This window comes from Staurois parvus, unplaced genomic scaffold, assembly GCF_062004578.1.
Source record: "Staurois parvus isolate SC_StPar_1 unplaced genomic scaffold, SC_StPar_1.0 ptg000884l, whole genome shotgun sequence".
Lineage (NCBI taxonomy): Eukaryota > Metazoa > Chordata > Amphibia > Anura > Ranidae > Staurois > Staurois parvus.
This window is the reverse complement of record NW_028318680.1, coordinates 821,000-833,185: the sequence shown is the minus strand read 5'-3', so window position 1 is coordinate 833,185 and position 12,186 is coordinate 821,000. Positions and strand designations below refer to the sequence as shown.

The window sequence follows — 12,186 nt, the reverse complement described above, 5'->3', positions numbered from 1 at the left end:
CAGGGGAGAGAACTGTTTTGTTTTCAAACAGTTCTCTCCCCCCCCCCCATTGGAGATGCTCGGCAATCACCGTCCGGGACCCAGTGATTGACAGCCATGGCCACAAATGGCGTGCGCCCCGTACCCGGAGAAGCAAAATCAAGTGTATATATGTGATTTTGTGCACAGCTGCCACCCTGTAGCAGTATTGCTGCTATGAGGCAGCACTAAAGCAGTTAAAGCGATTGTTATTTCTTTTTTTTAAAGAAGATTTACAAACACGTTAAACTTACCTACTCTGTGCAATGCTTTTGTACAGAACAGCCCTGGTCCTCCTCTTCTGGTGTCCCAGCACTCCTGGCTCCACCTCACCGATGAATGTGTCCTATAGGAAGCGCCTTCCTATGGGCACTTGTTCTGGCTTAAACCGAGCCATGCTGCCAAAGTCTATAGACACAGACACCGCAGCTCGGCCCCGTTCCCCACTGCCTCGTCACAGAATTTGATTGATGGTAGCAGAAGCCAGTGGCTCCCACTTCGATCAATCTACCCTGTGATGAGAGAGAGAGCTACTGCTCTCAGGCACAGCACTGGATGGAGATCTAGCTTAGGTAAGTATAAGGAGGGTGGGAGCTGGGGGAGATCATGTGGCACAGAAAGTTTTTTACCTTAATGCAGAGAATGCAAAAGGCAAAAAACCTTAAGCCTTTCGAATCTCTAACAGTGGCATGCAAATGCATTAATATATTATGTGATTCTAGTCAATTCACTCAAGGCACTAAGTATTTCTTCATAAATATGTTTAGGGTAGCTAAAACACACATATTAGTGCCTGGGATACACAGACGGTATGCTGCACAAAGATACACAGCAGATGTGTCTCTGCATACACCAACCGTTCTCCAGAGAAAAATGGGAACTGCTAAAGTAGATTTAAAATCAGATTGCTAAAATCCTATAGAACGTTTACCATTTTAAATGCCATATCAGAGGTTATTTTCATTCTGTTTAAATCTGCAGCTTTCAATAAAAACAATACATGCTCACCCTGCCAAAGTCCTTGTACAGGCACTTCTTGCTATGGGGTGACAACTGTCTCCTCACTGTGCTCCTGTGTTGTCACCTTGTTACATGCATCTCCGGTAGAGACCATAGGTGACCGTATTATGCACATTTCGTAGTGAACTCCCCCAGTGATTTCCCCACAGAGGAATAACTCAAGATTCAGCAGCGTTTCATGAAGGCAGTAAAATTCCCAGCAACAAACACTCTTCTTTGACTGTATGTTAGTTTCAAATCCCTGAAGGAGAGTGATGTGTAGCAGAGCACAACACAATGCTGTAACACCATCTCTAGCAATTACATTGCTAGCAGCATATCACTGGCATTAGCAATCTACAGCAGCAATTAATCTCTGCCACACAACTGCCTATGTGACATCAGACTAAGGCCTCATTCAGACGATCAGCTTCTCTGCCACAAATCTGCAGCAGAGAAACATCTGCTCCATGTACACTTTGTGCGGGAACAACCACAGTTGGCAGCAGCACAGCCAGATTTGTACCCTGTACAAAGACCTGCCACCACTGTTTGCATGTAACTGCTCATCTGAGCAGACGCATGCAATGTCCAGCCCTGGATGCAGACAGCTGTACACAGACTGGCCGCAGCTAATTGTCCAGTTTGTACGCAGACATAGAACCGAATACTGCTGCATCTGAGCGCAACAGCCTATTTACCTGTCTGAATGAGGGGGTAGGGTTGTGTACAGACCTGTGTTTCTCTGCACCTGGTCAACACAGGGCTCCGCAAAGACATGCAGAAAACAACTGTTTTCTATGTGCCTTATTCACACCACGACAGTGTGGAGAACGGCAGAAAAATGCATTATGCCTACATTTGTCTGCACCGTACTGAGGCTCTCCTTAAAGGAGAAGCACAGCCAAAGATTTTTTTTGGCTATACTTCTCGTATGGATTGCAGTTCATTCTGCACTCCTGTGACTCGTTTTCAGCCAACAGTGGACTAAAGTCTGCTGTCAGCTGATGTCAGAGAGCCAGTCCAGGCTTTGAAAAGATCCCAAACATATGGTCAGGTTCCCCACGGAAGCCTGGACCGACACCTGGCTCAGCCTGTCTGCGATCTGTCAAGAGGCCGAGCCAGGCACTCCTGCCTTTTCCACAGCCCAGCGCTCCAGTGAGTGCTGAAGCGGCAGAGCAGAGAGTATGTGACTGTAAGATTGTAAAAATGCAAAGCATAGCTACCCCCCAACTCCCCCACTATCACCACCTGTAGAGAATGGATACCAGCCTGCAAGCTTACATGGTCTGCTCTGTGATGGATTCCCTTAGAGCAGTGTTTCTCAACTCCAGTCCTCATGGACCCCCAACAGGTCATGTTTTCAGGATTTCCATTATTTTGCACAGGTGATTTGATCAGTTTCACTGCCTTAGTAATTACCACAGCTGTTTCATCTGAGGGAAATCCTGAAACCATGACCTGTTGGGGTCCATGAGGACTGGAGTTGAGAAACACTGCCTTAGAGGATGTTTAAATAACAAACATGTCATACTTACCTTCTCTGTGTTTTGCAAAGCATTGTGGACACAGTATCTGCACACCCTTACCTGGTTGACTTTGCAGCTTAAAGTGGAGCACTCAACCTATCAAAAAAGAAAAGTCAGCAGCTACAAAAACTGTAGCTGCTGACTTTTAAAAAAACAGCCACTTACCTGTCCCTTGGTCCTGTGGTGTGTCCCCCGCAGCTCGTTTCACCGGCTGTCCTGTATTCCAGGAGGCCGGCATCTTCAGTGTGGGCACCCGGCTGTGATAGCTTGCGGCTTCACAGCCGGGTACCCACTGCGCATGCGCGAGCAGCGCTGTGCTTCCTGAATGGCCCCTTAGTCTTCTGGGACCTGTCACGTGTTCCAAAAGACTACAGGGAGAGAGGGAGGGAGGACACCTTCCACTTCCGATCGCCTAGGCGATCGGACCAGAAATGGAAGCGGGTACCTGTCAAATGCGGGTACCCGCTCCCCCCCCCCCACTCCCCAAAGGTGCCAAACCTTAATGGGGAGCAGTCCTTTAAGCAGAACTTTCCCTTTTGGATGGAGCTCCGCTTTAAAGTGGAATTCCAGCTTAAACATAACTAGCCTTAAAAATGTCCCCTCCCCCCTCCTAATACCTGTGTAAAAAATATCTATATTCTCACCTATTATCAGCCTGCTCTGTTTTGGTCACGTGATCCCATGGCTGCAGGGGAGCAGAGAGAGGCATTTATAGACTCCATGGCCCATACATTGGTTGGTGTTCCCTCCACTCCCCTGCAGCTGCCACTGGCTGACACAGGGGAGCCAGATCATATGACCTTACTGGAAAGGCCAACAATAGCCAAGAACAGGATATTTCCTATACTAGTTAGTTAGCATAGGTGTTAGGAGGGGAGGCTGAAAATCCGCTTTGAGAAGGTGGTAAAAATATAGCTCAACTGTGTTTTTAACACCACCTGCAGTCCTTAGGAAGGCGATCCATGGTGATAATGTGCAGTAGAAACTATCTACTCATTTGTAGATGAACCTGCGCTCAGTGTGCTGCAGGCCAGGTCATCCTCACCCCTGGTTCATCAGAGTAAAAAAAAGAAAAGAAACAAAAAGGAAGGAGTACAGGTTCGACTAGAAAACAATTCATAGGATCCCTAGCCTCATCCCTCTAATGTGCAGCTGATGCTGGAGTGCACGCATGTAGACGGGAAATAACTGCAAGAGATCAGCAGCACTAAGATATAAGGCTAGGTTCACACATATGCGGGTATGGAATTAGAGTGTAATCGCACCAGTTCCCAACCTGCAAACAAATCCTTAAAGTGTTACTAAACCCAGGACTCTGCATTCACCACATCTGGTCTCCCACAGTACACAGAACATGGAAATGCAATTATATTAGTAAATATAAACTGCTAAATACCTTTTCTCATCAGCAGTTAGAGCAGTATTGTGACTTCTATCAGTGTTCAGCAGAGCACTGGTTGAAGCTTGTAGGAAGAGTTTTAATTCTGCTCAAGGAGGCTGCAACACCCCTGACCTCTGCCTGGACAGTGCTGATTGGCCCTGTGCCAATCACATGAACTCTCCCAAAAAAGAAAAACAAACCCTCTCTTGCAATACACACCAAACTGAGCATGTGCAGAGTGACGCCACACAATAGGTCTTATTAGGAGATAAGAGGGGGGCACTGGAAGAAGGGGAGGATCACAGAAGTCAGGTTCAAACAGCATTTTTACAGAATGCAGAGGATTAACCCCTTATTTTCCACAGTGAGTATAACAAGCATGCTTTACTTCATATACATACCGATTTTACTGCTTTACACTTTAACAGACACACAGTGTAGGGGAAGATGTTTTTACCTTAGTGCAGAGAATGCTTCACCCTTCTGAACATGTTACATCCATATTTAGGGTGTAACATGTTCAGCAAGCACCCCCGATCCCCTCTCTGACAGCAGGTGGGGATCTTCTCCCTGCACCCGCTGTCACAATCTGGAAACACCACATCTGTGCAGGACACCGCCAGCACATCCTCATCATTCATTTACAGTTTTCTGTGAGTGAATAAACTACAAGTACCATCTTCCACTGCAGCTGATGGCTTGTATTTCTGAAAGAACTGGGAGGGTGCTGGCGAGTGCTCTTGTAGTCCATTGATCATCCAAGTTACTGCCTTCCTGTACAGGAAGTTCCAGAAGTATGGACAGACAGCTATTCTGAGAGTTTGCAGGAGTTCGAGATTGCTGATTTCAGGCGCAATGCTCTGCAGGCTCCTTAGAAAAAAAAATAATTGCACATTTTTTTATCTGCAAAAAATGTGCATTTGCTATTTTTTTTGCAAATGGTGAACGCATCCTTTAAAGGTAAAAAAAAAAAACCTTCATCCTTTCCAGCCACTTTAATGGCACCTCTATACACTGCAAATCGCAGTGAGTTTTTGGGTGCGGGCTGCCGCAGCACCGCGTGTTTCCATGCATCTGCCCTAAAGGTGTGTTTTGGAAAAAGAGGCGGGGACTCTTCCCCTACATTTTCCACAGTCTAACGAATAGGCTGCTGTGCCCAAACACACGCCTAAGCGTAACCACTAGCCTACTGGGCACTTATACCCCCTTCCTGCCCAGGCCAATTTTCAGCTTTCAGCGCTGTCACACTTTGAATGACAATTGCGCGGTCATGCAGCATTGTACCCATATGAAATTTTAATAATTTTTTTAACACAAAGAGCTTTCTTTTGGTGGTATTTAATCGCCACTGGGTGTTTTATTTTTTTGTGCTATAAACAAAAAAGAGCAAAAAATTTTTTAAAAAAAGTTTTTGTTTCGGTTATAAAATTTTGCAAACAGGTAATTTTTTTCTGATGTGCGTTGATGAGGCTGCACTGATAGGCAGCACTGATGAGGCGGCATGGATAGGTAGCACTGATGAGCTGGCACTGATATGCAATAATGGGCCCTGGTAGGCAGCACTAATTGGCAGCACTGATGGGGGACACTGCTGGGCACTGATCATCAGTGCCAATCAGTTCTCTGACAATTGCTGGTTATCGACAGTACTTTCCTCAGGCTGTAACAACGTGAGGAAAGTGCAGCCGATAACCGGCAACTGCATTTACTGGTGATCTGCTGTGTCATTGGACACGGATGATCACATGGTAAAAGGCTGCTATGATTGGCCTTTTACCACATCACACGATCAGCACAGCAGGGCGTGTTCTGGGAGGACGTCATTACGCCTTCCTAGAACTAGACAACCGCATTGTAGCCATCATTCAGCTATAGCACGGTTAGCAAGTGGTTAAAGGATAAGTTCGCTTTTCGTCACATGTTCAGGGTGTAACATGTTACGAATAGATCGGCCCCACTCCCCCGCTTTGACAGCTAGTGGGGGATCTTTTACCCCCTGCGAGCTGTCAGATTTTTTTTTTTTTTAAATGTGACCATGGGGGGCTCTGCCCACCCAGTTGCGTCACTCATATACTCCTCTGTGAATGAGAGATTACAAGTCCTGACAGCCTTAGCTCCTCTCAGCTTGTAGTTCTCAACGATATACCACAGCGCTGTGGAGTACTGTGGCCAGGGGCGGACTGACAAATCATGGGGCCCCCGGGCAATAGGGGATCATGGGGCCCCTGTGTCCTTGCCCAAACTCAAAAAAGCCTATGAAAAAGGTACCAGGGGCATCTCATGGGGCCCCCTACTGACCCTGGGCCCTTGGGCAGTGCCCGAGTGTCCAAATGGTCAGTCTGCCCCTGATCTGGAGTAAAATTTGGCAACTTGTCATTTCCATCTCCAGTAAAGAGTTTACAGACAGTCTAGTGAGGTGACTGTGGTACTTCATTCATTCTTCCTGTTGCTATATCTGCCTGCCTTTACAACCGGTATGGGCAAGCAGATATACTGACAGGTCTGCAGGAGACCTACATGGCACCAGGCATCTACTGATCACTGGTGCAATGCTTCACAGGCACTTGCAACAAAAAATAAATTACCTGCAAAAAAATGAAAATCTTATATTTTTTTTACTAAAAGGTGAACTTATCCTTTAAAAAGAAGATGAAAACAAGAGCCATAAAAGTAGTGTCTGATACACAGTCCCTGAACAAACGCAGAGTCCACCGGAGAGGGTCGGGATCCTGCCAGAAGTTGGAGCTCCATGGTGGATCCTCAGACCGGGCACACTGCAGCCAGACAAAGCACCTTGCACACACCCTCTGCTCTATAGGGAAAGGAAGCAGCATGGGCAACAAAAGACAAACAAAGGTCACCCTGCAGACAAAATAAAACATAACAATCCCCAATAAGAGCTGGCTATGGCCAAGGCCTGCACTGCCTGTCCTTGTGTGTACTCAGCACAGGGGTCTAGGTCCAAGGTTGAAGCCCAGGCTGCTGAATGTGTCACCATGGGGCCTGTGCTGGCTGTGGGGACACCCCATTGGGGACACTTTGCTGGGATTAAAGAACACAACACCCAATGCACTAGTGTACCACCCTCCTCCCCCCATTGCATGCTCTGTCACCAATGAGCAGCCTTCACACAGCAAGGGAAGAAGGATAGACATGCTTTCAAGTCCCAACTTCCTGTGTCACCTTCAGGGACACCCCCTAGAATGGCTCCCTAGCCCCCCTGCATTGCTCTGTGCACCACGTCCCCTCCCCCTCATTCATTTCCAGAAAGATTACATATGACCCCTCGGTGACCCCACCCCCCTCCTTACCTGTGCCACAGAGCTGGAAGTCGAGGGTGTTTTGTCGCACTGCTGCCATAGTGAGCTAGAGCCCTGTGCCATGCCTGGGGGAGGCGGCTACTGCTGCTGCACTGGCCTGTGTCACAGACAGACTGAGAGTGTCTACAGCGAGCCCAGGGAGAGAGAGAGAGAGCCCGGTGTGTGGGAGGAGGGACGGAGGGAGGGGGCGGGCTTCCCCGGCAGCCGTGTAGACGTAAGGCCTCCTGCACTGCCGCTCTCCCACCATTAGGGGGCGCAGCAGCTGCCAGTCAGTCACACTACTAGAAGGTATTACGGCAGGTCCAAACATATCCACAGGGACGGAAAGTTATCGGTTTTATTCCATAAATCTAAATACTGCATAGAAAACTGAGTCAAACCACAGCAATCTCCACGTATTTCATTGATATGGATACATAGAAAGCCTATACAGCATGCAATGTCATTTCCAGGGGTAGACTGACCATTTGGGAACTCAGGCGCTGCCCGAGGGCCCGGGGTCAGTAGAGGGCCCCATGAGTTGCCCCTGGTACCTTTCATAGGCTTTTTTGGGTGTGGTTTGAGTTTGGGTTAGGACACAGGGGCCCCATGATCCCCTATTGCCCGGAGGCCCCATGAGTTGTCAGTCCGCCCCTGGTCACTTCTTCACTAGCTTGTTGGCATCCTGTGAGGAATGGACAGGAATATGGAAACACTATATATGATTTGCAGGTGTGAAAGTGACAGCATGTTTCACGTTGAAAGCAGAGGTGATGTCACATTCTTTTTGCTTCCGCTGTGTGATGAGACACCTAGCTAGCAGGAAGTGGTGTATTTAGGTTTTGTGCTGCCCTAGGCGGTGTCTCATTCATTTCTATTAGGACACACAGCTGCTGTATCCTAATATGATATGAAGGTGAGTACGGCTGCGGGCCCCCAAGCATGTGTTCAAGGACCCGTACTCACTTGCATGTCATATATTAGGACACAGCGGCAGGGTCTGTACAGCTGTGTGTCCCGATAGATATGAATGGGGTGCCGATGCGGGGATGCACACAGCGCCTGTATAGCCCTGGGCCAGGAAAACATGGAGCCTGCAGGAAAGCACCCCGTGTGGATGACTCTATCCCGTTCACTGCCACAAGCATGGCCCCTTCCACCATAACTAAGATTTAGTAAGCTGCAATATACTACAGGTTTGGTTTTGGGTTTAATGCCAAGTTCTACGTGCATGTGAAGCTGCGCAATAATGTGGTGCACTCCTTTAACCACTAGCCTACCGGGCAATTTTACCCCCTTCCTGCCCAGGCCAATTTTCAGCTTTCAGAACTGTCACACTTTGAATGACAATTACGCAATCATTCAACACTGTACCCATATGAAATTTTTATCATTTTCTTCACACAAATAGAGCTTTCTTTTGGTGGTATTTAATCACCACTGGATGTTTTATTTTTTGCACTATAAACAAAAAAAGAGTGAAAAATTTGAAAAAAAAAGGTTTCTTTGTTTCCATTGTAAAATTTAGCAAACAGGTAATTTTTCTCCTTCACTGATGTGTGTTGATGAGGCTGTACTGATAGACAGCACTGATCGGCATTAATAAGGAGGCACTGATGATGTGGCATTGATGGACAGTGATAGGCAGCACTGAAGGGCACTAATAGATAGCACTGACTGGCAGCACTGACAGGCACAGATTGGCAGCACTGTTGGGCAACTGATGAGCGGCACTATTGGGAACTTTTGGCGCTGCACTGATAATCGGCACTGATAATCAATGCCCTGATTATCATTGCAGATGTCTGCTTTGACAGTTTCCGGTTACTGGCAGCACTTTCCTCACACCGTGACAGCATGCAAAAGTACTGCCGATAACCATCAAGTGTATTTACATAGTGGTCAACCGTGATTAGACACAGCTGATCACGTGGCAAAAGGCCGCTGTGATTGGCCTTTTACCATGTCATATGATCAGCTGTGTCCAAAGTACACAGGGATCGCAGACAGCGCTGTGTGCACGCCCTGCTCAGAGGCACGTGCTGGGAGGACGTCATATGATGCCCTGCAACAACTGGACTACAGCCCTGTAGCCATCATTTGGCTATAGCACAGTGGTAAAGTGGTTAAAGGCAACATTAAAAAGAAAACTACTGCCATTAAATGACAGATCCCTGACCTGTTGCTGTTTGTAAACCAAGTGGTCCTGGAATCCTTGGTAATGCCCCTGACCAAATAATGAAATGACAGCTCTACTGCTGATGTGGTAATGTAAAGCAGCAGGATAGCTGTCATTTAGTGATGGGATTGCAGCATTACAACATTGTTGGGTGCAACAGGTTATCATGGTGCTGGACAACATGACTAATGTGGATTCTCACAGTGTTTGGGCTTGTCCCCTTCCCAATTTCCCCCCTGCAAAAAGGCTGGGTTTGGAATCAAATGCATGTTCAAACTAAGTACAAGGATCATCCTTATAGAGCAATAATGTTTATTTTAAAATTCAATAATACATTCAGATCTTAGCAGTACCTTTTCAGTAATGATGGGCTGAACACCCTTGTTCATTTTGCGGTTGAACATTTGAACCTAACGAAAGTTTGACCGCAAACTTTGAACAGAGGGGACAATTCACTAAGCAGTATCTTACCACATTTGAGTATGCAGTAAGATACTGTACAGCTACTAAAGACATTCTTAAATGTTTCAGATGTCAGCGGGGTTTCCTGCTGTCAGCTGAATGTAAAAACAATTGCCAGCATTGCCTGGCAATTAAAACATTTAAAAAAGAATGCATTTGTCCCCCCTCCATATGGGCGGTGTAACAAATGACAGTAGACAGTCTTTGACAAGTCCTTTATTAAAAACAAAAATTTAAAAAATGTCCCCCAAAGTAGATCCAATGTCAGTCACGATGCCCGCCGCCACCGCAGACCCGAAAAAAGGAAAAAAAAAAAACAGCTTAGCTATCAACGCTGGCTCCCACCGTCTCACAGCTGCACCAGGATGACAGTTCTTAAACACTGTGATGATGTCACAAGGGGGTGGGGTGACACCGCCCCATTGTGACATCATTATGCACTGTGATTGGCCAAAGCATTACACCTGACCTGTGATCAGGTACATTGCTTTGAAATAAAGAGAGAAAAAAGGAGGCGCCAAAAAAAGAATAAAGATAAAATAAAGCTCATCTGTGCATTGCTTTGGCCAATCACAATGCACCATCAGGGCTCAGTGCATTGTGGGGCACAGTGGGCGAACAGCCCGCCAAACTCCCTTACCATTCGTGTGTTTTCCGAGCACACGAACATCCAATGTTCGAGTCAAACTTACTTACTTAGCCCATCACTACTCTTCAGGAAGTTCCAGTGTTCTAGGTCATACTTGTTAGCTCCAACTTACGCGTTTCGCTCAATAGTCATCATCAGGGGGAGATGGTGCAGCAGTCAGTGTAAGTAAGTAAAAAGTGATCACATGTAAAGGGATGCTGGGGGTGTCTTCTTTTTCTTCTATATAACACCATGGCTCAAACATTAAAGTCTTGTCAGACTTTAAAATACACCATACACATTTCCTGAACCTCACATTTTGAATTCCAGTGAAATGATTTATTCACTACCATATGCATCAAACATCACACATTTCAATCCATATTCTAGTAACACTGAGGCTAGAGTCTCCATCATTTGAACGCAACATTAACTGCATCCCATGGTAAGAGCATTAAGCAGATTTCCCTTCATTTAAGCTGACTTTATGCATCTCAGTATGATTGTTTTCCAGTATGGATAATGATAACAGGTTGATTAAACTCATCCATTTTAAAGACTGTACCGTTACTATATTCCTGGATAGGTTGATCATTCTATAGTAGATGTAGGTTAGTCTATATGTAAAGGTCAAAATAACTCCAGCCACATTTTTTTGGATAGAATAGTTAAAACCATTGTTAGGTTTTATTACTACGTGTGCCCACACAGAATGGGTTGTTTTACAAGGTAAGGGTTTAATACGTTTACATACGCTTTAACTGTTTTCCAACTGTTTTCCAAAAGTCAAGGTTTGTATGTCTTCAGTGATTACTGTTACAGTTACTAAAGTGCTGATATTAACTCTAAACTGAACTGTCAAGCTATCAAATGGCTGGTGTCATAACTGATCACAAGTGCAATTCCATGGCAACTTAACCACCTTCCACTCGCCCTATAGTACAATGACGGGCGAAAGGTGGTTCTCACGTTCTGATAGGACGTCATATGACATCCTACCATTCTTACTGCGCATGCACAGCTCAGGGAGCGCACAGCGCGGCGATCGCAGATCCGGACACAGCGAATCACGGAAAGAGCCGAAGATGTCGGCTCGGTCATGTGATCAGCTGTGTCCAATCACAGCTGATCACATGTAAACACGGAAATGCCGGTTATCGGCATTTCTCTCCTCTCGAGCTGTCACGCTGACAGCTCGAGAGGAGAGGAGAGCCGGTAATTGGCTTTCCACGGAGGGGACATGTACACTGATCATCAGGACACTGATGATCAGTGTGCCCTGATAATCAGTGTGGCCCCAGAAGTGCCACCTGTCAGTGCTCATCAGTGCCAGTGCCACATCAATGCCACATATCAGTGCACATCAATGCCACATATCAGTGCCCATCTGAGCTGCCTTTCAATGTCACCCATCTGTGCCATTCAGTGCCATCTATCAATGCCAATCAGTGCTGCCAATCAGTGCCACCTATCAGTGCCAGTCAGTGCCACCTAACAGTGTCAGTCAGTGCTGCCTAATAGTGCCAGTCAGTGCCACCTATCAGTGCCAGTCAGTGCTGCCTATCAGTGCCGCCTATCAGTGCCATATATTAGTGTCATGTATCAGTGTCATGTATCAGTGCTGCCTTTCAGTGCCCATCAGTGATGCCTGTCAATGCCCATCAGTGCAACCTACAAGTGCCTTATCAGTG

At 46.6% G+C, this 12,186-nt stretch overlaps 1 protein-coding gene across 4 annotated transcripts in view; it reads right to left on the bottom strand.

The window, feature by feature from the left end:
- The window catches only part of SMS (spermine synthase), a 220,255-nt gene extending 212,835 nt beyond the window's left edge, over window positions 1-7,420 (bottom strand). For 3 of the 4 annotated variants that reach the window (XM_089656059.1, XM_089656058.1, XM_089656061.1), the window contains exon 1: window positions 7,239-7,420. In XM_089656059.1, the coding sequence (XP_089512185.1) occupies window positions 7,239-7,287 (49 nt within the window). In that variant the 5' untranslated portion in view covers window positions 7,288-7,420. The remainder of the gene's footprint in view (window positions 1-7,238) is intronic. The other variant, XM_089656060.1, reaches the window with a different exon arrangement.
- Between the last annotated feature and the right edge of the window lie 4,766 nt (window positions 7,421-12,186).